The sequence below is a fragment of the Pelodiscus sinensis genome, chromosome 9 (assembly GCF_049634645.1).
Source record: "Pelodiscus sinensis isolate JC-2024 chromosome 9, ASM4963464v1, whole genome shotgun sequence".
Taxonomy (NCBI): domain Eukaryota; kingdom Metazoa; phylum Chordata; order Testudines; family Trionychidae; genus Pelodiscus; species Pelodiscus sinensis.
In genome coordinates this window covers 25,983,419-26,008,974 of record NC_134719.1, presented here as the reverse complement: position 1 = coordinate 26,008,974, position 25,556 = coordinate 25,983,419, and the positions used below count along the sequence as shown (strand labels likewise).

Here is a 25,556-nt window from a genome sequence, read left to right as displayed (position 1 = left end):
AGAGCATCCAGGCTGCCTGGGTGCTCTCTTTTGAAAAGTGGCTTGCTTTTTCTAAAGTACTGGTTGTAGTCTAGATGCTCTTTTTTGAAAGAGGCTTTTTCGAAAAATACTTAAGAGAAAAGCCTCTTTCGAAAGAGGCTTTCAGTTTAGACATAGTCTACGTGTCCAGCTAGAGGATAAGGAGTCCACTCAGCAGCAGTCTACCCATGAATTAGGCATTGCAGCACTGACTAGAACCACGTTCACATACCTTTGTGGATGAATGAAATGTATTTCAAATAGACTGATGAGGGCAAACACTTGAGTTACTGAGTAGTCCCTCTCCAATCCCCCTCCCCACTTTTGTACTTTAACATCCTTTTTTTAACTCTGCATCGCCAAATATTTGCAAATACATACACCTCAACTTTATTATGGCCATAACATGAAAATAATACTATGTATTATTTTGTTGTGGTTGCCCCCTCTTCCCTTACCTGGTGAGGAACTCTACAATAGAAGATGCTATTGCTTTGATGTTTTCTTTGTCCTCCTGGCCTCAACAATTTCCTGTGGCAATGAGCTCCACGATCTAGTTACGTGTTATGTGCTAAAGTATTTCCTTGTATTGGTTTTGTATTTGATGCCTTTCGGTAACCTCTGCTTGTTATGCAATCATGAAACATAAGTTCCCAATTTAACTTTTCCATACTATACATTATTATATACAGGCAGTCCCTGGGTTACGTACAAGATAGGGACTGTAGGTTTGTTCTTAAGTTGAATTTGTACGTAAGTCGGAACTGGCGTCCAGATTCAGCCGCTGCTGAAACTGACCAGCGGCTGACTACAGGAAGCCCGAGGCAGAGTTTCTCTGCCTCGGGCTTCCTGGAATCAGCTGCTGATCAGTTTCAACAGCAGCTGAATCTGGACGCCTGGGACAGAGCAGCTGGGGCGCTGCCGGGTAGGTCCCCGCAGCGCCGCACCTCGGCGCTGCGGGGACCAACCCGGCAGCACCCCAGCTGCTCTACCCCAGGTGTCCCCAAGTCAGCTGCTGCTGAAACTGATCAGCGGCTGATTCCAGGAAGCCCGGGGCAGAGCAACTCTGCCTTGGGCTTCCTGTAGTCAGCCGCTGGTCAGTTTCAGCAGTGGCTGACTTGGGGACGCCTGGGGCAGAGCAGCTGGGGTGCTGCCGGGTTGGTCCAGTAGCGCCGAGGAGCGGCGCTGCGGGACCAACCAGCAGCGCCCCAGCTGCTCTACCACAGGCTTCTGCGAGAAAAGCCTGGTCTGCTTGGGGGGGGAGGGGCCCACTAGCTGCGCCCGGCCCCCCCCAGAAGACCAGGGAGATACGGAGCACAGCTGCGGAGGACCCGGGCAGCGGGACCGCGGCGCGTCTGGGCGGTCCCGCCGCCCGCGTCCTCCGCGGCGAGAAAAGCCCCGTTTGTAAGTACGGATCCGACATGTCAGATCCGCGTAACCGGGGACTGCCTGTATACATTTATCATGTTTCCTCTTATTTGCTTCATTTCTGAGATAAACAATCCCACTCTTCTTAATTTCTCTTTCTCTGAGCCTTTTCTAGGCCTGGGTTTGTTTCTTCTCATGTCTAAATCTACTCGAACTCAGCAATGTCCATTCTGAGATGAGGTGACAGGATTTCAGATGAGACCACAACACTTCTTGATAAAAAGATACTATAATATTCTCTGTATTATTCATTGTCCCTTTCCTTACATATCTCAATGAGTTTAATACTTTGGCTGCATCTGCATGATAAGCAGAACTCTTCATTGTACTATCTATATTTGCATTTACATCTGGAAGCTGCAACAAACTCACATCTTTTGTAGCACAGTGGGAGATGTGTAACACACACCATACTGTGGGTTATGTAACTGCTATTTAGTTCATGCTACAGAGGCTCACACTATTAATTTTGGAAGTCCCTTGTAACAACCAATGTGGCTGTTATCACACTGTAATGTAGAACAGGTACCATACTGTAGACAGTTCACTCTAACGCACTGCTGATAGTAGAAAAACAGGCTTGACAAAGAGTTATTTTACCTAACTGGCCTACCCAATGGGTGTTTTGCATGCAGCAGTTCAGCTGGGATTAATCCACAATCAGCCCTTGAGGAGAGCTTCTACATGATAATCTCCTGGATAAGTCTTACTAAAGCACATTAAGAATTGCTCTACAGGCTGAACCTCTCTGGTCCAGAACCCCTGGGACCTGACTGGTCTCAGACCTGGAAATTTGCTGGACCAGGGAAGGTCAATGCACTGCATCTCTGCTTTTCCTCCTGGCTGCCCCACTGCTGCCTGGGGCTCTGCTCTCCCCATGAGGAGGCTCTATTTCCCCTCCCTCACTTCATGGTTCTGCTGCCACCCAGGGCTCCACATTAGCCCATCTCTGCTGTCACCCAGGAAGGGCTCCATTCTCCACCTAGTGACTCCGCTGCCACCAGGGGCTCTCCCCAGTGACCCCGCTGCCACCCAGGACTCCACGTATCACCTGCCTGTAGCCTGGCAATCCTCCTGATCCCACAGGGTCACCCTGACAATGCTGGGTGCTGGACTAAGTCCAGATTATGAAGTGCCAATCTGTAGAGTCACCCCTTCTCTCAGTTTTTGTAGAGTTAACACTTCTAAAAATATCAAACAGCAGCTTCTTTCATCAGCCTCAGCACATGAGCTATAAAGTGACAAAAGAGCCCCAACTGCAGAACTATTAGATGGTCCTTTTAAATGATGCATGAAAAACAGAATACACACATACTAATGCTAATACATTAGTCTGATTCTCCAGAGCTGGAAAATACTTTATATGGTAGGCTGAGGAAGGGTGAAATAAAAGCCCTGAAAATGCTTCATTGCAATTCGACAGCTATTTGGTTTCATTTCCCTCCACACCCCTCCAAGGTTCTTATTTATCTCAAAAGATCTCTGCAGGTATTTTGTTTTTCCATTTTGCTAAGCATCAAAATGTGCTACTTGTGGCATGTAATACACTTTAAATGTGCTTTTACCATTGTTATCCTGAAGACAAAGTTGGACTAAAGTAGCTACATATCTATAAAAATATGCCTTAGCAAAATGAATACATTCTGACAGCAAAATATCAGGAGATGTAACCTACACCCCTCCCACCACTTACTGTTGTCTTTTGGTGGAGAGATCTGGAGGCTGGCTATATGACTCTGCTTTCTTAGCAAAAAGGGTGGCTGGATGTTGGGCTCATTCACACCAGAGTTGGCTCAAGACTAAGTGGGGATATGATAGAGGTCTATAAAATCATGAATGGTGCAGAGAAAGTAAATAAGGAAAAGTTATCTACTTATTCCCATAACATAAGAACTTGGGATCACCAAATGACATTAATAAGTATCAGGTTTAAAACAAACAAAAGGAAGTACTACTTCACGCACTGTATAGTCACCTCCTTGCCAGAGGATGTTGTGAAGGCCACGACTTCAACGGGGTTCAAAAAAGAGCTAGATAGATTCATGGAGGTTAGGTCCATTAATGACTATTAGCCAGGATGGGTAGAAATGGTATCCCTAGCCTCTGTTTGTCAGAAGCTGAGAATGGGTGACAAGGGCTGGATCACTTGATAATTATCTGTTCTGTTCTGTTCATTCCCTTTGGGGGCACCTATCATTGGCCAGTGTTGGAAGACAGGATACTGGGCTACATGGACCTTTGGTCTGACCCCATGTGGCCGTTCTTATGGTTTTAATAGACATAAAATTCCTCCCCAAATAGTTGTGTGGACACAGAAAATAAAATAATAAAGAAGTGAATCATAGGTCAGGCAAGAGGTTTACTCACAATCCTGCATTGTAGTCTTTTTCTAAAGCATCTTTATTTAGCACTGTTTTTCAGAAATCAGTTTTTTGTAACTGTTGGCCACTAGAGGGCAAAGTGGACCAAGTCATTTAATGAAAAAAAAAAGAATTCTTGTTAAATAACATGCACTGCTCAATTTTAGGTCTGGTTTATCATATAAGAAAAAGCCCTTTCCCTTGATTACACCTGCAAGAAACTATATACTGGTTAAAACTCTCTTAACCGGGATTCTCTGGTCCAGCATGGATGTTGCAAGACCAGAGAGTCTTGGTGAAGGGCCATTGGCAAGGATCCCTGCAGGGCTGGTAGGGCAGTGGTCTGCCCTCAGCAAGCTAACGGTGGGACCAACCCATAGTGGCAATATAGTGCCCAGCAGGGAGACCCAGCGCACGGTTGCCCAGTGGGGCTGGAAGCCACGGTAGCTTGGTGGGACAAGGAGCTATGGTGCACAGCTGCCTAGCAGGTCCCGGCACTATGGCAGCAATGGCTGCCCATCAGGGTCGGCAGGGCAGAGGGGCCAGCAGGAGGTGGGGAGTCAGCCAGGAGGCCAGTAGCCGGGACAGGCGGCCAGTGGCAGGGGTCCAAAGTCATCTCCCCTGGTCTGGCAAAATCCCTCATCCAGGATCAGTCAGGTTGCAATGGTGCCAGAAAGGGAAGGTCACCTGTACCAGCCACACCAACTCTTTCTGGGACAGCCACAGCTATTAAAGTATAATAGAAATACTCTTTCTAATGCTACCATTGCATTTGATATTACAGCTCATGAAGTATCGAACACAAATGCTGTTCTCAAGTACAAATCTGAAGTACATGCTGATGTCAATAGCGTTACAGCAGGGTTTAACCAGTGTAAGCAAGAGCAAAAGTAGTATTTTTGTATCTCTGTCTCACCTCTTCTCATGGACTTTAAGGGCAAAAAAGACTATTTTGACCATCTAGGCTGATTTTTTTGGTCATCAGAGTCTACAGAACCTCACCACCCACTCCTTCAATAAGCACAAAACCTCTTGCAAAATTACTGCAATTCTGAACCTGGATAAAGAAAATGCTTGAAAAAGTACATGCAGTAATTTATTTTCCAATTAATCTAATAAATGTTTTACAACCTAGTGTTTCAATTCTTTTAAACGTAAACAGCTTTTTAAAAAACAGATGAAATCACAAAACAATTAGACTAATTCACACTTCGTAGTTGGCGTCACTAGTACAGACTAGTTATGTAAATTACCAATTTAACTCTTGCTTATAATACAATCCTCTATTCTTTATAATCGTGTCAGTGAGAAATATGAACACACAGGTCATGTCACGTGTTCATGTATGTGCATTTAACTACAAAATTTTGGTACAAAAACTACTTTACTAAATAGTATAATAAACTCAAAAGAATAAAAATAAAGAATATATGGCATGCACAGGAACTAGATTTAGCAAGAAGCAACTCACAAAGACTATTAAGGGCCAACTTCTTAAAAGGTTTATGTAAACAATTCTTTTAGTAGAAAAGGCCATTTCTGACTGGAAGGTTAGGAGCAGAGTAAGAATGTGGAATATTTAAATAAAGGAATCCCATCTTGAAAGCTGGAGAATCTATTCTGACTTTGATGCATTCAAAAATACCATTAATCTTCATAAGCAGTAGCAAGATATAAAACCTTTGGACCAAATTCACCACTAACATAATCAAGTACCATTCCTCTGAAGTCAGTGGTCTGTGAAACCACTCTGAGAAACCTGCTAACTGGGTGCTCCGGTGTGTTTATTGAGGCTATGTTTACACTATAGGGTTTTTGCACAAAATCTCCTTCTTGCGCAAAAAGGTGTGTGTGAACACTCAAAAGGGGTCCAAAGAGAGCTGTGGCCAGTTACCAGGTTTCTCAAAGTGGTTTCGCAGAACACTTTGAGAAACACTGCTTAGAGCAGCACTAAATTTGGCTTCTGGTATCAAGGATTTTTAAAAGGTTAGCACATAAAATATCCAGCATCACAGTAAACATCATGTTAGAGCTCTTTTTTTGGTTTCTCAAAAGGGAAATTGTCAAGGTAGCTTTCTGCTAAACGTATTAGCTGCCTCACTGCAGAAAGTATCAGGATGTCAACTTCGGATGAAAGATCCAACTCAGAGCAGTAGTTTTTAACAGGTAAAATCTGAGCAAGAGGGATTCCAAGTTTCTCTGCAGTTATCCGCATCTGTGGAAAAGATACAAAATGGATTGTCTTAAAGAGCACCCTGACTATTTTTTAAATCTTCCTTGAAGAAGCTAAGCAAAAGTTTTGAAAAGTATTTTAGCTTTTCAAACCCCCTTATCTTGCAGGTATAACAACTTTACCACACATTTTGAAATTCTATCCATCCTGCAACTGAAGTGGCAACCACATTTTGAAGGAGCTACAGTACAAAATCATATTTACTTTATTTTATTCTTCTTTAGCCAATTCTCTGATAGAAACTGAGGTTACGACTACACTACAGAGTTTTTTGGGGAAAATAGCCATTTTTACTTCACTTACGTCCACACTGCAATCGCGTTCTTTAAAAAAAAACCTGAAAGAACAGAGGGGGGTTTCTGACATTGGTAAACCTCTTTCTATGAGGAAGAAGCCTTTTTCCAAAAGAGCTCTATCGGAAAAAGGTGTCTGTGGATGGGAAAGAGGGAGTTCTTTTCAAAAGAAGAGGAAAAAGGAAAAAGCACAGGTGCCCTGGTGGCCACTCCGTCCATAGTAATCACAGCTTAAATGCGAGATAGCATCCACACTGAATGGACGCTATCTTTTGAAAAAGCAGATTGCTTTTTTGATGCGCTTTGGCAATGGGGATGCTCTCTTTCGGAAGAAGTTTTTTTGGAAGATCTCTTCCAGAAAAGTTTCTTCTGAAAGAAGCCTGCAGTCTAGACATAGCCTGACTGAATAAAGTCCTGGAGGCCCAAACCCTCTGTTTAATCTCAGAGGTGATACCCAGGACTCCGGACTATAACAATCTAGAGAGAAGCTCCTAGGTTTTCATCTCTGGTATTATTGCAGTGACGTCCATATTTACCCTCTCTAGATACAGGGGAATGCACTATATTGGCCAATCTAGCTCCTTTGCACTGGATTTTGATCATAACTTGGCAGTGAAGATTCTAGTGAATCTTCACTGGTATAAAACTGATACAAGATTCATGGAGGTTAGGTCCATCAATGGCTATTAGCCAGGATGGGTAGGAATGGTATCCTAGCCTCTGTTTCTCTGGAGGTGGGGGACAAGGGAAGGATCACGTGAAGATATCCTATTGTGATCTCTCCCTCTGGGGCATCTGGTATTGACCACTGTCAGCAGATAGGATACTGGGCTAGATGGACCTTTGGTCTTACCCAGTATGGCTGTTTTTATGTTCTAAGACGGATCCTCTGGAACTATGTTTCACTGGAGCCAGCCCACAGATTCAGGGAGCACCACTCAGCTTCCTGACAGCCCTTTCCCTTGTGATTAACTGATTTCAGATACAGGACAGAATGAAGCCTAGGGTCAGGACTCTACCCTAGAAACTGATCCAGTCCCTTTGAACTATTTCTGTTGAACAAAGCAGCCAGAAAGTAGCCATGGTCACTTGGACCACATTCCTCAAAATTATGAAATCAATGGAAGTTAAATGCCTAAATACCTCTGAGGATTGCTGATGACAGAAATAGCTCCAGGCCTGCCCCCATATTTGGGAATTGCAAATCCCCAGCAGCCTCTGATTCTCCACAATCTTTCACTTTGGGTTAGCATTTATGGCTGTGCAATGTGAGTACAGAGTAGGTGTAAAATTCTACCAAAGCACAATGGAAGCATTTTACAAGCTCTCCACAGAGGGGTATTGTCATAAATAGGAGCTTCTAAGAAGAGTCTGACTTACCTGAAGAATGAGGATAGGGTTAAGCAACTAGAGATGCACCTAGAGAAGGGGTTCGGGCAGTCAGCCAATAAAAATGCAGATAAGAATTTCAAACTAGGCCAGAGGGGTTTTTCTTTCTCTCTTCTTTGTTTTGAGATCAGAGCCGTTTCTCCCAAGTATTGAGAGAGATGGGAGACGGGGTCTCTCTCAAAGAATGGACTTGTTGAAATGCGTAAGTAGGGAAAAGTTTAGATAGTCCATTAGAATTAATTGTTTTCCTTGTTTGGGAGTTTGGAAACCATGTCTGAGCTGGCTAATTGTTTTTCTCTTTTGTAACTAAGGATTACAACCCAGGGACTTTCCCTGAGTCTATGTAATTTCATGGCTATTTACCCCTAGTCAATTTACTATGCTTGCAACAGTAGTTTTGTTTTGATAATAAAAGAGGGCAGGGACTCAATGACCTCGAGGTCGCTTCCAGTTCTAGTGTTCTATGATTCTATCAGTTTTCCTTTTTTTGTTTTGATTAACCAGTATTGGTTGATAATTGTGTCCTGAAGTTTACATGCCTCCTTACCTGGGCAGAGTCCATTGTTCTCTGTGGAGTCCCTCTGTTTTCCCAACTCCAAGCAAAATGGAGGTTGGGGCAGGAGGGAGAGCTTTGCCTTAGGGAAGGGATTCCCAAGTGAGCTCTTCCCTGGAAAAGGGTTTATTTTATATCTTTTTAAGTACATTTGGGTGGTGGCAACGAATTTTGATTTATCTTTTTTTCTTGGACCTCAGGAAGACTGAGACAGGATAAGTTTGTCTCTGGGAGTGTCAGAAACAGGTTTTACAGAGTTTATTCTGCTAGCCAGCCCCCCATCTCTGCATGCAGAGTGTCAGGTTGGGGGACTGAGCCATGACAAGTATATATTTATACAAGATTAAATATTGCAGGTAATTAAACCTTTATGGATTCTCTCCTGTGTCAGACTCTGTCAGCATGGGACAGGGCAAGGAGTCCAAGGGTGTGTCTAGACTACATGGCTCCATCGACACAGTCAATGAAGCAGGGATTTAAATAATCCCCCCTTCATTAGAAGAAAAATGGCTGCCGCGCTGTGCCAACAATCAGCTGATCCGGCACAGCGCAGCAGTCTAGACGCGGCACGGTCAACAAGGGAAGCCTTTGTCAATTGCTCCGGTATGCCTTGTGAAACGAGGTTTACCGGAGTGGTCGACAAAGGCTTCCCTTTTTGACCGCACTGTGTCTAACCTGCCGCGCTGTGCTGGATCAGCTGATTGTCGGCACAGCGCGGCAGCCATTTTTCTTTTAATGAAGCGGGGATTATTTAAATCCCTGCTTCATTGACTATGTCGAGTAAACTACTTTACATGGCTCTGTCGACAGAGTCATGTAGTCTAGACACACCCCAAGAGGACAATTCTATGTACTGGTCATGTAGGGACTGTACAAAAATAATCCAGTAGTGTTTTTCCCCTCTGAAAGAACATCAGCTTTAAAAAAAAGCCAACAGAACAGAGCTCTTTCCTACTTCTTCTCCCCCCTGAAGCTCTCCTTTCTTTTCTTTTATTCTTTTTTTTTTACTTTTAGTTTTACTCCTATTTACACCAGGGTAATTTGCAGCTGGCCAGTTACGGCCAAACTCCAGTTATTTTATATAAAGTGAGGTAGGAGAAAAGAATCTGGCCCTTAATTTTTAATCAGGTTTCTGGTATTGCCATCTTTTCCTATTATCCAGTTTTATTCTTCAGAATCCACCTTGCAATATTAACAAGTCTTAAATCTTTTATGGTGTGGAGAAAGTAAATTTGGAAAAGTTATTTCCTCCTTCCATAATGTAAGATTTAGGCAATTTAACAGGCAGTAGTGTTAAAACAATCACATAAGTATTTCTTCACATAATGCACACTCAAACTGTGGCAATCTCTGCCAGAGGACGCTGGGAAGGCCAACTTTAACAGGATAGCAAAAAAAACTAGATAAATTCATGGAGGATGGGTCTATCAATGGCTATTAGCCAGGATGGGCAGGGCTGGTGTCCTAGCCTCTGTTTGTCAGGGCTGGGAATGGGCAACAGTGGATGGATCACACTTGGACTACGTCTAGACTGGCCCCTTCTCCGGAAGAGGCATGCAAAGCAGGCAAGTCAGAATAGGGAAATCCGTGGGGGATTTAAATATCCCCCACGGGATTTAAATAAACATGAGCGCGGGATTTAAATAAACATGGCCTTGCAAGTAGGAATAAGAGATCCTCCGGAAAAGGGCTTTATTCCAGAGGATCGCGCCAGTATAGACGCTCTTTTTCGGCTTTTCCCCAAGCCGGAAAAAAAGTGGCGGCCATGTTTATTTAAATCTCGCGGGGGATATTTAAATCCCCCGCGGATTTCCCTATTCTGACTTGCCTGCTTTGCATGCCTCTTCCGGAGAAGGGGCCAGTCTAGACGTAGCCTTGATGATTACCTGTTCTATTCATTTCCTCTGAGGCACCTGGCATTGGCCACTACTGGAAGACAGGATACTGGGCTATATGGACCTTAGGTCTGACCCAGATTGTCCATTCTTATGGTCTTATTTTGTGGGTTCAACCAAAACCTGAAGTATTAAATTTAGTTATATTTTCAGCTTGTGCCTACAAAACCAGAATAAGAATGTGTGTATGAATATGAGAGTATGTAAGTACTACAGATGTAGAGTATTACAATACCTTGATTTATTCAAGGCGATTGAGTTTTTTATATTTAGTACTATATTAAACACTGCCATACTTCACCTGTTTCTCAACAGCTTTACTTTTGTACACACATTGGATGTCTTCTTCAAGAGCAGGACAAATTTCATCCACTTTCGTCAGCAAAACCAGTTGTGGGACCCCTATACAAAAAATGAGTAAGATTTTACATCTAATTTACATCGTTTCTGTATTGGAACTACTTCTGCTAACATAAGGTGAAAGTATTTTTCTTTTGCACAGCATCTTTAGAAAAAGATTAATTATTAAACTAATATTAAACAGTTATTGGACAATGCCCCAATTGTCTTGGTGGGAAGATGCTTTGTATACAAAATGACTTTTATTCCTCCAGTATAGTATCACTAAATTTAAAGACTTAATCATCTAATTTGGAAGACTGCCAGGGCTAAGTAATGATTCAAAACAGGGGTCTCAAAAAACACGGCACACCTAGTCAAGTTCCACAGCACAACTGGGGCCTGTTTTCACCCTGGCTATGTCTAGACTGCATCCCTTTTTCGTAAAAGGGATTCAAATTAGACATATCGCAATTGCAAATGAAGCAGGGATTTAAATCTCCCCTGCTTCATTAGCATAAAAATGGCTGCCGCTTTTTCCGGCTCGGAGCTTTGCCAGAAAAAAGCACCAGTCTAGACGCGGATCTTTTGGAAAATAAAGCCTTTTCTGAAAGATCCCTTATCCCTCTTAAAATGAAAGCTCCAAGACGGAAAAAAGTGGCAGCCATTTTTATGCTAATGAAGCAGGGGAGATTTAAATCCCTGTTTCATTTGCAATTGCGATATGTCTAATTTGCATCCCTTTTATGAAAAAGGGATGCAGTCTAGACACAGCCCCTCATAGGTTATATCCCAGTCCACTGCCCTATGAAAGGGACTTATATCATGTGAGGAGAAAATCAGGTTCCAGCTATTGGGTCCAAACATAACCATAGCAGCATTCACAAGATTCAGTTCTCTTTTCATTCTTTGTTGCTTTCCATCTCAAGTGCCACTGTTAAATGAAGCAATGTTACCTTTGCTCCTTTTTTTAAAAGGTTTTAATGCCTGGGATTATATGTATTTTAAAGTTATTAATGAAATCAAAATGGTTTTTCTCCTGGTGAGATGTATTCCTATAAGCCCACAGTTCTCTCTTGGGGCCTGTATTAACAGGTCTACGTCTATACTGCAAGGCTTTTCTGCAAGAGGAAGTGCAAATGGAGTGCTCATTTGCATATGTCGCACTCATATTTGCATTTCTTCTTCGGATCCCTTTTGCACAAGAGGTTTTTGCGCAAAAAAGCACTGTGTAGACAGCTCCTTTTTCCGCAAAAACCCCCTCTTGAGCAAGAGCTGCCTTTCCTCATTTTTTCAGGAAGAATGGCTCTTGCACAAAAGGGGGTTTTTGCACAAAAAGAAGCCATCCACTCAGCTCTTTTTTAGACAAAAATATCTTGCGCAAAAGAGATCTGAAGAGGAAATGCAAATGTGAGCACATCATATGCAAATGAGCGCTCCATTTGAATTTCCTCTTGCAGAAAAGCCTTGCAGTATAGATGTAGCCCAGGTGGGCTCTATTGTACTGAAGAGCAGAAACACAATAGGCATACTGTAAAATTAAACAGTAAAGAAAAATGGAGGTGATCAGGAATTCCTCTGTTCTCTCAATGCAGTGCCCGTATCTTCACCAGGTGAGGGACCTGATGCTCCAGATTACCATAATAATGCTTAGAGAACCAGCCAGCATGTAAACCTCAATAGCTATATGTGGCAATTCCTCCTCCCACATCAAAGATAAGCACTGGCTCCTAGAAGTACTTCAGGCCCCTAATAATGCAATGGGCTCAGGCTTGAAAGTCAGATTACCTCCTGGGCAGGCCCATTTCATTCTGTTCTGTGGTATTAGGATATATAAAACATACCAAACTGGTTCACTTTTCTTCTAAGTTGTTTCAGCTTGTCTTCCAGCTTTTCAGGGAGAATCTCAATTTTGCACCCATCAATAACAAATGCAACACAATGAATCTGATCCTTCAGAGAAGGATTCTTGATATAGCCTGGAGAATCCGGACGAAGTGTGGCAGCTGGATTAAACTGCAAGGAAATGTTTTATAATAATAAATAATAATTCCAAAGAACTGAAGATTCAAAGGGTTATACAAATACTGATTCCCACACTACACCTCTGGAGCAGGGAGACAAGTATTATTAATTCATTTTAGAAGGAGGAATACTGATATACAGAGAGATAAAATAATTCATCTACACTCAACTATACAGTGGTCAAGTCAGGATTGAAATTTAGGATTTCCTAATTCCCAGTTTCACACTCACTTATCTTGCCGAGCTTCATTTGCATAATTAATTAGGGGCAATTTTTATGCAAGAGGCTTTTGTGCAAAAAGGAGCTATGTAGACGGCGCCTTTTTGCATATAACCCCACTTTTGCGCAAAAGCCATTCTTCCTCATTTTTTCAGGAAGAACGGCTCTTGCACAAGAGGGGAATTTTGCGCAAAATGGAGCTGTCTACACAGCTCTTTTTTGTGCTAAAGCCTCTTGCGCAAAAACGGTCCCTAATTAATTATGCAAATGAAGTGTAGCAATAGGCTAATCTGTGCTTCATTTGCATAGGCTTTTGCACAAGAGAGGTGCAGTGCAGTGCAGTCATAGCCAAAATCTGCATCTCGTGCACAGTGCAAAAGTTAGTATTTAGAATGGCCTATATAGGCAGCAGCCATCTACTAGACAAGACAAAAAGCCAGGGCAAAAGACACTGTACTAAGTTTGAATATGGAAGTTGCTCTTTCCAATGTTTTAAAACAATGTTTTCAAAATATTCAAAATGACAGATTGTTTCTGCTTTACCAAGCTAACCTATTCCTCATTTTTCAAATTCTTTCACACATAAAAATTAAAATGTTCAGTTCCTGAAAATTAGGTTTCCAATTGGAAAAAAATACAAAAATTTAGAGAATCATTTCAATAATGAAATTGATTGCATTTTTAGTAAATATCTTTCAATTTAAAAAAAAAAGAATTTTAAGAGACACCAGAAACTTGGGGAGTTAAAATCCATTTTCCTATTTAAAACATTTTTGTTCAAAATATTACAACCAGCTACACTTTGTGGCTGATTCTCCCTTTGCTTGTACCCAAATAAAATGGTTGGCAAACACTACCCACGCAGCAATTTACACATCAACTTAGCATGACTGTAAAAGATTACATAAAGTACAGGCCAGTGCAAAATTGGACTTAAACACAAACTTGCCATAGTATATCACTTTTCAAATACATCTTACTTGAGATCAACACTCATAAGCTTTTACTGCATAGTACCACATATGCAAGAATATATTACACACAGTAGATATTCTGTTCCACTGTAATTAAATGTAAGACGTAATATTTTTTTACATGTAAAGAAACATTTAAAGATATTATTTGAATTGCACAGAATTGCAGAAATCCTACCTGGTATCTATCAGGTACATGGCCTTTTATTATGTTGGACACTTCATCAATTTCCAGACCAGTTCCTGATTTTTCTTCTATTCCCATCGTGTCACAGAAGATAATAGGCAGAGGCTTGCCATCTCTTCCATCTTTAACTGGGTAAGTTCTGTACTATTGGGGGCAGGGGGGAGAAGTAATATGTAATTATACATAGCTGGAAAACATTGAGTTAATACCTTTCTCCTCACAGGCAGATGCATGGAATTCAGTGGGGACAATCATGGACTATTTCTGGATTTCCTATTTAGTGGGGAAAATGTTGATTTTTAACTAAGAAAATGTGGTTTGGTTTAGATGTTATATAATTAGAACCAAAAATTTACCTGTGTAGTCACACTAGTGTTATCAGATCCTGCTATGGCTTGGCTTGTCACATAACCTCGAAAAACAGAATTCACAGAGTTGAAAAAACTGGACTTCCCAGCTCCAATTGGACCAATGACCAAAATCCGAATCTGTGGCACTGAATTTAAATAAGGTTTGTAAGTCCTGATTTCCTCCATTATTTTCTCTCTTTCCCTGGTAAGACAAAAAGATTTGTATAGTGTTAAATATCCATGAAATCACAGCACATGTTTTGCACTGCATATAGGCACAGTGAAATCAGGAAACTGTAAATATTTTCCATCCCCACATCCTCCCATATACTCCACCTTTAACTATCATAAAACATACAATTTACTGAGGACTTTGCACCAGCCTGAGGCTACGTCTAGACTGCAAGCTTCTTTTGGAAACTTTTCTAGAAGATATCTTCCAGAAAAACTGAGTTTGAAAGAAAGCATCCACACAGCAAATGCGCAACAAAAAAGCGATGTGCTTTTTTGAAAGATAGCGTCCACATTGATTGGACACTATCTCGCATTTAAGTTGTGATTAGTCTAGATGGCACGGGCACCAGGGCACCTGTTTTATTTCCTGGAGGCCTCTTCTTTCGAAATAACTCCCTTTTCTGCATCCATACATGCCTTTTTCATAAAAAGCTTTTTCGGAAAAAGGCTTCTTCCTCGTAGAATGAAGTTTACCACTGTCAGAAAAACCCCTCTGTTCTTTCAACTTTCTGTCAAAGGAACTCCATGGTAGTGTGGACACAAATATTGTTTTTCCAGAAAAATGGCCTTTTTTCTGGAAAAACGCTGCAGTGTACACACACCCAGAGTGACCATGGTTACACCAGGCATCATGTTCTGAAGTTCCTAGATCTGGCTCAATCCTGTGAATCCACACATTTCAGAGACAGCCTTATAGCTGCATCAGGTAGAATCAAAACATGTACCTGTCCGTGCATTAACAGAATGTTGGAAAGCCTCCTGATAACATGGGGAAAGAGCATGCAAGAGCAACTGAAGAAGAACCAGATCTCTCAGAGTATGACCTTCACACAGAGTCAAATCACTTTATGCTCAGGATTTTATGCTGATATTACATATGGAATGGATCTTTAACTATGATATCCTCTAATTGTTGATGCCCAATTAAAACACCCTCAGGCCTGATTTTCAGAAGGTGCTGAGTACCAATAGTTTCTATTGAAGTCAATGGGAGTTTATAGGTGTTCTGTGCCTATAAAAATCTGGCCTCTGATGTCTCAGTCTGCATACTCCAAATCAGTGGTCAACTTTGAAAATTTTGAAAATACATTCAACAAATGCTGCCTAAAACTGTTGCTTTGACACGTCACAGGGGAAAATTATCTCTGTATGCTGACCCTGTGACAGGTAATGCAGAAAAGTTGCATTCATTCAAACAAGCTTAGAAGTAGACTAAAAGTTATTAAGTAAAAAGTGTTAGAAGACTAAAACATAGTAAGAGGCTTGAGTGAATCCGTTTTCACTACCTATGTATAGAGAGCAAAGAATTTGTCATGCCTTACACATGTATTCCGGTAACCAAGTACAGGCACTGTAAACTACCAAATGCAGCTTATGTCTTGTAGGCTGTGCATTGTGTAAAGATCGCAAACAAGTAAAACAGGTAGAACTGACACTGCTGAACCAATATTTAGCACAGGTCCATTGGAGTGTGACTGTTGCCTGGGAGTACAGCTGTCAACACAGCAAGAGTTTCTGAATAGGATGAGGTAAACAGCCATTCTCTACACTCAGAGGGATGGCATAAGGCACAAGTGACTTCGTGTTCCTGATTTTTAAAGTGAGGACTGTGGCATGCTTTATACAGATGTCTTTTTACACTGTTGATAAGTGGCATCTTTGACAGAACAACCTGTACAGATAACGTTGTACAGCATACATGCTTAGGGGAAGCACATTTTTTTCATGGAAAATGCTTAAACTACCCCGACATCTGTTGGAAAAGTAATATAGCAAAACAAAAAATGTCTAACAAGTCCTCTGACTGTATTGGAGACCATGTTTTGTTTCAGACAGTGAAAGAAGGAAGTAGAGAGCAATCATTTTAGATTGATTCAGAATAACAGGGAAGAATAGGTAAAGGAATTTGGGTGAAATGATAGATTTCATGATTCTAAGGAAAGGAAGGAGTGAAAACAGCAGAATGAGGACAACAGACATCAAACTACGAGAACTGGTAGATAATATCCCATTGGAACAAAATGAAAGGGAAAAGGAAGTTCCATAGAGATGGCAGTTTCAGTTTCTCAGAGAGACAATATTAAATGCAGCGAACTGTCATGCTTTGCTCTGCACTGGTGAGACCTCAGCTGGAGGACTGTGGTTTAGTTGTGGTCAGTACAATCTAAGAAGGTCATTGACAAATTGGAAAGAGTCCAGAGGAAATTGACAAAAATAATCAAAAAATTAGAAAACCTGATCTGTAAGGAAAAGCTAAAAAAAAACTGAGCATATTTAGACTTCAGAAAATAAGACTGAGGGAGGACTTGATAACAGTCTTCAAATATGTTATAAAGAGGAGAGTGATCAATTTCTCTCCATGTCCACTGAATGCAAGAAAAGAAGTAATGGGCTTAATCTGCAGCAAGGAAGATTTAGGTTAGGATATTCAGAAACCTTTCTAACTATAAGAATAATAATGCTCTGACATAGGCTTCCCAGGCAGGAGGCAGAATCCCAGCCACTGGAGGTTTTAAGTACAGGTTAGAGAAACACTTGTCAGGGATGGTCTAGGTCAGGGGTCAGCAATCTTTCAGAAGTGGAATGCCAAGATTTAACTTATTCACATCTATTTATGGGTCAGCGTGCCAGTGATACTTTTTAAAGTCAATAATAGTCCTACTTACAGCAGCTTCATATATAAATAAATTAAGATGCAGATCATACTGTTTAGTGTGATCCTTGACCTTGCTTTGCCTTGCTGAGTTCTCTGATCTTGGGCTCACAGTTGGATACTTTAAGCAGCACTCAAGCCTCTGAGTCAGGGTTCGGCAACCTATGGCATGCCAGAGCAGCCACCTGAGCAGCCACCCCCCAATGCAGCTGCGGTCCCATCCCCATCTCCAACCTGCCCTCCTGCGGCTTCAGCCCTCCCCCACTCCAGCAGCAACCTGCCAGCCTGTAGTCTCAATACCCCGGCAGCAACCTGTCCGGCTCTGGCTTCAGCTGCCCCCAGATTCAACATGCCACAGGAGCAACCTGCCCGCCTGTCACAATGCGGTTTCAGCCCCAGTGGCAGCTGGCCCCCAATGTGGCCCTGGCTGTCAGAGCCAGCCGACCAGCAATCCCTGGCCCATCCCCGGCCATGGCTTCAACACCCCACGGCAGCCACCCACCTGGTCGTGCCTTCAATACACTGCGGCAGCAACCCACCCGCCTGCCACGTGTTCTAGGCCTGAAATGCTGGCAGCAGCTGCCCCATAATGTGGCCTCAGCCCTAACGGCAGCTGGCCCTACAATGTGGCTCTAGCCACTAGCGCAGCTGCCTGAGCAGCCAGCCTCAACACGGCCCTGGGCCTGTCCTGGTCCCAATCGCCATAAGCGAGAGCAGCCACAACACTCACCTTCCAGGAGGAGGAAGTGAGTGCTGCTGCGAAGGTAGGTGGGTTTCGATTAGAATTTTTTGTGCACTATAACTTTGTTTTTGTGGGCCTGGGGTTGCTGCTCAGTTGGACACTCTGGCAGCCAGGGCCACATGGGGGGCCAGCTGCCACTGGGGCTGAGGCCAGATTGTGGCGGGTGGGCAGGTTGCTGCTGGGGCATGTTGAATCTGGAGGCAGTTGAAGCCACAGCAGGCTTCAATTTTTTGAGCTCCTGCCTTGCGTGCCAATGAAAATTATGCCATAGGTTGCTAACCCTTGGTCTAGGTATATTTAGTTCTGCCTCAGAGCTAGACTAGATGATTTTTTGAGGTCCCTATCAGCCCCTCATTTCTATAATTCTATGCTGAGATGCACAATGTTTTCTAAATGTTTCAAAAACACTATGGGTATGTCTACACTACCCCGCTAGTTCGAACTAGGAGGGTAATGTAGGCATACCGCACTTGCAAATGAAGCCCGGGATTTGAATTTCCCGGGCTTCATTTGCATAAGCGGGGAGCCGCCATTTTTAAAACCCCGCTGGTTCAAACCCCGTGCAGCGCGGCTACACGGGGCACGAACTAGGTAGTTCGAACTAGGCTTCCTAGTTCGAACTACCGTTACTCCTCGTGGGGTTCGAACCAGCGGGGTTTTAAAAATGGCGGCTCCCCGCTTATGCAAATGAAGCCCAGGAAATTCAAATCCCGGGCTTCATTTGCAAGTGCGGTATGCCTACATTACCCTCCTAGTTCGAACTAGGAGGGTAGTGTAGACATACCCTATTTGCCACACTATAACTATGCCACTCTGGGAATTGCCCAGATAAGTAACTACCTTCTTAATCATGGTCTGTAATAGGGAAGTGAAAGTGTAAATGTGTACATAGTTAACCAATGAGTCTGGGCTCATTGGTTAACCTTCACTGTTGTAAACAGCCCTCCCACTCGCCTATGCCCCCCACATACACTGCTGCCTCTGTATCAGAAGCAGCAGCACAGTGTGGCAGGCGGGTGCCACCTCTTCTACTCTCTCCCCTGCACTGCTGCCTCTGGAATATCATTTTAAGTCTCTGCCAAAGCAGACTTAGTGTGGCTAAGAGTAAGTGTAGCTCTTCATGTATCTTAGTTTGGTTCAGACATTCATCACCCATTCAAGTTTGACCTGTTCTGAAATCATCATTTTGGACTTATCCCCGGATTGTGAACTGCTCAGACACTATGGTTATAGGTGCCTTATTAATACCTAAGATAAGTATCTCATATAATACAAGTCTGTCTACTCTAACAACATGTAGTTATTTCCTTAAGTAGCTCACATGACCACAGCATTTGGTGGCTACAGATCACTGCAGTGATAGATTACAACAGTTAACTTACTCAGTTGTCCATGTAATCTTTCTCCATGGAGATTCCAGGAAACTGCTAATATCTAGGGGGAAAGCAACATGTAACATTAAGAGTACACAGCTATAATTTCCTCAGCATACATTTTCTCTTTTGACATCAACTTACCTTCAACTCGATACACCTCACATTCTATAAGGCCTACATCATTTCCATGCAAATCAGCAACATTGTATGTGTAGGTGTTGTTGGAACTTGTTGCTGCTGTTGCCGTATTTTGGACCAGCAACAGTAGTGCTCCACCTCCAAAATTAGGGCCATTAGAACTATGATCATATATAGCGCCTGTTGAAGTCTTAACAGGAATTTTTAATGGGCTGAGCACACCATCTTTCTCTTTTAATCTAAAGAGGAAAGCCTTCTCATCATTTATGTACACTCCAGATGAACTAAAGCTCTTACATGTAAAGCCTCCAAAAATATAACCACTTCCATTATATGCTACAGCTAAAGTTGGCCCTTGGTCATCACACTTGGCATGAAATACAGAAGCATTATAGCCATGTATGCTTCCCTTATAAAGAAGAGTGAAGTGTCTGCTTCCCAACAGATTTTGCAGTTGCTTTACTTCATCTTGTGTTAATCTAGATATGACAGCAGCCATTCTTCGTAATCTAAAAAGACAAAAGAGATGTTACACAAATACAAGTGCAACAAGAAGAGGAATGTATTATTATTTTAACTCAAATCACCAAAGATGGAAGGCAGTGGTAAAGTCTCTGTGTTCCAGATACACTGGAGTGTCATGTTAATAAATCATTATCATCATTAGTAGTAGCAGTTGTATTCCGGCATTATCTAGAAGTTCCAACTGAAGACATATATGCTGTGCCTAACAGACTATCCAAACACACAGTATGAGACTATCTCTAACTGAAAAAGCCTACAGTTAAAATAAACAAGACAGACAAAGAGTGGCAAAAAATAATTTATCCCCATTAAATTCTGCAGTCTTCTGCTGTATTAAAAAAATCCTGTTTTATGTCTTCACTAGTGATTTGTCCTTTTCATATTTGTTCATTTTTTTAAATTGTATCCTTTGGTATATATGGTTGTGACTACTTTCTTCCACTATTTGATCTGAGGAAGTGGGTCTGGCCCACGAAAGCTCATCATCTAATAAACCATCTTGTTAGTCTTTAAAGTGCTACATTGTCCTGCATTTTTCTTCACTAGTTGTTCTTCAATTTTTTTCTTGGCCTGCTTTATTGTATTTCTATACTTGACTAGCCACAGTTTATCCTCCTTTCTATTTTACTCACTAGAATCTGACCTCTAATTTCTATAGGATACCTTTTTGCCTCTAACTGCCTTTTTTATTCTGCTGTTTAGTCACAGTGAAACTTATCTGCTTTGCTTTGCTTTTTATTTAATTTGGGGTATACATGCCATTTAAGGCTATATAATGCTATTTTTAAATAGTCTCCATGCAATTTGCTGGCAATTCACCCTTGAGACTTTCTTTTAATTTTCATTCAACTAGCCTCCTAATTTTTGTGGTTTGAAGTTAAATGTTAGTGTGATGGTTTTCTTTGGCATTTTCATCCTTCAATTATGTTAAATTTAACTTTATGGTCACTGCAAGTAGTTCATCAATGTTCACCTCTTGGACCAGATTCTGTGTTCCATTTAGCACTAAATCCAGAATTACCTGTCCCCTTGTGGGTTCCAGGAAAAGCTGTTCCAAGAAACAATCATTTGGAGCCTACATCTGCATCCCTTTCTGAGGTGAGACATACCCAGTCAACAGGAGGACAGTTTTTTAAAAAAAAGCATTATTAATGTGTTTTTTGCCTTTGTCACCTTTCTCTGAGTACTGTATTTCATAAACACTGTTAGTCAGGTGGCTTACCCTCTTGTTCAAGAATGGTGTATACTGTCCATAGAGATTCTATGGTAAAATTTGATTAATTTAAAATTTTTACTTTGATGCTATGCTTTCTTTCACATGTAAGAACTACTACCACCAATGAACTACTCTGCCATTCCTATATATTTTTTCACCCTGGCCAGTTAATGATCAGTTGATAGGGTTACCAGGTAGCTTCAAAAAAAATACTGGATACATTTGATCTCAGATGCGGGGAAGGAGGGGGAGGACACCAGCTGGGAGGGGGGCAGGGCTGGCCGGGAGGATGGGGGGAGGGGAATCAGCTGGCAGAAAGCAGGGCTGGCGGGGGGGTTGGGAGCAGTGGGGCTGGCCGGGGGATATTGGGGGGAACAGCCAATGTGAAGCAGGTCTGTCCGGGAGGGGACCAGGGGGAGTGGAGTTTGCCAGGAGGGATTGGGGGGGGAACTGAGCGGGGCTGGCCGAGGGGGACAGCGGGGGGAAAGAATTAGTCGGCGGGGAGTGGGACTGACCCAGATATAGCTGGTATTTTCTTAATTTTTTTCCCAGACAGAACCCTCAAATACCAGACTGTCCAGTTCAAAACCGGACACCTGGCAACCCTACCAGTTGAAAGCACAGAGCCAGTCCTGCGAACCCTAATTTGAAAGCTACTTGCATGAGCAAAGTGCATAGGGTTTGCAAGGCTCATAGTTATACAAAACTAAAAAGCACAGAAGAAGAAAAAATTTAAAAAGCCATCACCAGTTGTGCTGCCTATATAAAATATATTGCACTATTATTTTAATTTAATTATATTTTTTAAACTAAGGATTTTTATTACAAATATCAGTGAATTCCTACAAATTGGTAGACCTTCATTTTTCCTGGGTTTTTTACTGACTCCTTAACCATACAATATTGGTTTAATAATTCTGCAACCTGTGTGACAAGTGGAAATAATTAATGAACACATCAATGTTATTTGTGTTTTTCACCTTGCCTTTCAATATTTCATTTATTCTCTCACTGCAGTGGTTGTTTTGATTGATAACAATTGTTCTTTTTAAGTTCTCTTAATATTTTCTGGGGGAGGGAGGCTATTTTTTCATACTGATTAGTCTGTCAAAAGAAATCTTTGTTGTACAGCCAGGTTGGGGAGTGGGGGCTTGCCTTTTTTTTTTATAAGGAATGCCTTTAGACAATTTGGATCTGCCTATATTGGATTTCAAAGTTTTGAGTATCATGTCAGATGGTTTATTATTCTTCATTATAGAAATAAAGAAAAATAAAGCTGTCCTTTACTCTTTGGATCCTTTATCTGTAAATATGCAGAACTTTCAAGACCATTTATTGCTTGATTTCATATTAACAAATCTCTGTATGGCACAATGCACAGTTTTTGCTCAGAAATGTGCAATTATATTTCCCTGTATGTTCTTGACTTGTCTCCAGACTTAGAAAATTTAAAAAGAACATTCTTCACAAGTTTTCCAAAGTATTCCTCTCTCCAAATACATTAGAATTATGTGACAGAAAATAGGAAACTCGACATTCTACTATTGATAGGGAAGTGGTTCCTACATATGCTATGCTTCCTGTGTATCAGGAAGAACTAGACCCAGCACTCCATGTTTTGGATACATGAAAACTGACTTCTCTTGCAATGGTGAGCCAATTTCTCTGATATTTAAATACATTGACATGAATAAGTTGATGAAGATTTCAATTATTATCACTAAAATTTTAAGAATTTCTCCACCCAGCCTGAAGATAGAGCTAGTGTTAGGTTAACACAGTGTTTCTCAACCTTTTCTTTATAGAGTACTCCTTTAAAAACATTATAAGTACCCCCAGTACCTACAGTTTTCAGACACACAAAATTGTTTCTACCATTGCAACACATTTGTTTAAACAACTTAATCGTAGCTGGGCAGGTGATGAAATGTTTGGGTGTAAAAAGTACAAAAATAATATAACACTGTAAAACTTATAACAAAAATTAAGTTTTCTCCAAATTTCAGTGGTGTTGATGTATCCCCCAGACTTTTCTCGAGTACCCCTAAGGGGTACTCGTACCACTAGTTGAGAAACACTGGGATAACACATTCACTATTAACTGTTAATGTGCAAGATAACTAAAGAGTCAAAGATGCAGTCACTTTGAATAAATCATGCATTATATTTCTGTGACATGCCAATAGTTATAACTTGAACAAGATCTTAATATACACATGTATGCATCCACATTTAATCTGTTAGTCTCTAAGGGTACATCTACATAGCAGGGCTAAACTTGAAATAAGCTGCACAACTTGAGCTACGCTAATTGAGTAGCTTAAGTTGAAATAGCTTATTCTGAATTTGTGTACGTCTACACAGCACTTATTTCAAAAGAGTGCACTCTTCCTATTACTTCCCTTTTTGCTCGTGCAATGAAGGTTACAGGAGTTGGAGTAAGCAGTCCTCCAGGAGGACATTATTACAACATTATGTCAAAATAATTGCTTGTGTGTCGATGCAAACAATGTTATTTCCGAATAACATTCATTATTCTAAAATAACGCTGCTGTGTAAACATAGCCTAAAGTGCCACACAACTTCTCATCATTACAGCAGCATAACTAAAAAACAGATTTTTGCCCTTCTGTGAGCATTGGTTAAAGTGTTGGTAGGGGGAGTATTTTACTACCTGTCTTGTCATTATATGATTATATCACAAAATGGGATGTTCAGGCACTCACCCGTAAGGATGTTAAATAGCAACTAATCGAACAGTCTATGTATTTTGCCTATTGCTACACTTCAAAGGTGAAAGCTACAAGGAGCCTGACACTGGGCTCCCCACGATGCTTCAAAGTGGCAGCACCACAGGGAACCCTGGGATCAGCTGGGGAGTCTCCAGCTGATTCCAGGCTCCATGCAGCGCTGCCACTTTGAAACGCTGCATACAGATTGGGGACACCCAGCTGGAACCCGGGGTCTGGCCCCAGGCTTCAAGCGGCACAGCCGCTTTGAAGTACCTGCTCCTCCCCACCACCCCAGCTGCCTCTTTCTGATAGAGGCACAAGCATGTCCACTATCTGATAAGCATACCGAATAGTCAACTAGTCCTTCACATCCCTACTCAACAGTAGGAAAGTGAATGTGTACCTGTGTACACAGTTAACCAATGAGCCGGGCTCATTGGTTAACCCTCATAGTTACACGTAGCCCCTCCTCTCCTTGCTGCCTCTGTTTCAGAGGCAATAGGGAGGAGGCGGGAGCTGATGCACATGGCTCTCTGTGCATGCTGCCTTCCACCCACACACACACCCTGTTGCCTCCCACTGAGGCAGCAGCACATAGGGAGGGCAGGCAGGAGCCAATACACAGCATTAGCACCATGCTCACCTACCCGCTTCGTACAGACGTGTAACCATTGGGGGGGACTCCGCGGTTACACGTTTACAAAAATACATGCATTGTAACCTCTCTATTCAACAGCCACTGTAACTGTCCATCTCTGCAGAATGCCAACTCCTCCTAGATCTCTCTGTGAGCATGTTTGCCAACATGTTCAGGGGGATTTCTTTTAAGCAGGGCTTTTAGCTAAGCGGGGATGCTGTGTTGATTGATGCTATTTTCACCTCTTCCTCTTTGGTAGCTGGCAGTATAGTCTCTAGGGCGCCACGGGACTCCTCGGTTTTGTCTCATTCGGGCTCTTTGGGCCAGCACAGCACAGCTGGTTTTCTGGAGCCTCGTCTGGGTTATGCAGCATCCCGCTGGCTAAGGGGATCGATATCTGGTCTATCTGTCTGTGGTCGGGTCTGAAGCGCCAGTGCACGGTTCGATAGCAGGAACTGCTGCAGGGAAGCGCCGGTGCAAGTTATAAACGCAACAAAGGGCGATGAGACCATCCGGCAACGCCTGGCCCCGGCTCCACGTTAGAGCCTCGCATCAGCGAAAGGGAGGTTTCCCAACAGCAGCCTGCCAGCAGGTGAACCCCAACCCTTGTCTCAAGCCGTAGCCCTGTAAGAGCTCCGGGGTTTCTACCCAGATCCGGGGGCGCGGGTCTTACCGTGCGAGAGCGCCCGCCGGGGAGACTCCGGGAAGAGAAGAAACGAAAGTGAAAGTCACCGCTTTGCCGCCAATAACACAGCTCGGACAACTCCCTGAAATGTCAGAGAAGGGGGGTGTGAGCTCCTGCTGGCGGAGAGAACCAGAGCTCCGGGGAACCCGCCGGGGGTAACGCCCAGGAAAATAAAGTGCCAGACTTTGAAAAGAAGGAGTTTCTGCAAAGTACTGTTGAAGAGGGCAGGTTTGGTGGGGGGAATCCGGGCTCCAATGAAGAACTGGAGCTGCCTGGATTTAACCCTGCAAGTACTCAGTAGGATACACCTTGGAATGGCAGCACTGCTCACCATGGGTGCTGGAAACAGGAAGG

General features: G+C 42.4%; 1 protein-coding gene across 2 annotated transcripts; it reads right to left on the bottom strand.

Annotated features, from left to right (window-relative positions):
* Window positions 1-4,886: 4,886 nt before the first annotated feature.
* On the bottom strand, window positions 4,887-25,440 carry LOC102458960 (interferon-induced protein 44-like). 2 transcript variants are annotated; one of them, XM_075936326.1, is made up of 9 exons: window positions 25,191-25,440; window positions 24,760-24,975; window positions 19,411-19,916; window positions 19,276-19,327; window positions 14,271-14,466; window positions 13,906-14,058; window positions 12,353-12,524; window positions 10,471-10,571; window positions 4,887-6,021 (listed from the first exon to the last, which is right to left on the bottom strand). In XM_075936326.1, the coding sequence occupies exons 3-9, from the start codon at window positions 19,904-19,906 to the stop codon at window positions 5,833-5,835; spliced, it is 1,359 nt and encodes a 452-aa protein (XP_075792441.1). In that variant the 5' UTR covers window positions 19,907-19,916; window positions 24,760-24,975; window positions 25,191-25,440; the 3' UTR covers window positions 4,887-5,832. The 2 variants fall into 2 exon arrangements, with proteins under 2 accessions (XP_075792441.1, XP_075792442.1); XM_075936327.1 differs by lacking the exon at window positions 24,760-24,975 and having other exon boundaries at window positions 25,191-25,419.
* Window positions 25,441-25,556: the final 116 nt, after the last annotated feature.

Bases quoted from the DNA above. Each gene is read 5' to 3' on its own strand.
- LOC102458960 (XM_075936326.1), bottom strand. From the start codon at position 19,906: ATGGCTGCTGTCATATCTAGATTAACACAAGATGAAGTAAAGCAACTG. The intron at 10,572-12,352 runs GTATGTTTTATA...TTTTTTGTATAG, and splicing joins AAGAAAAGTGAACCAGTTTG to GGGTCCCACAACTGGTTTTG. The intron at 6,022-10,470 runs GTGAAGTATGGC...TCTTTTCCACAG, and splicing joins GTAAAGCTGTTGAGAAACAG to ATGCGGATAACTGCAGAGAA.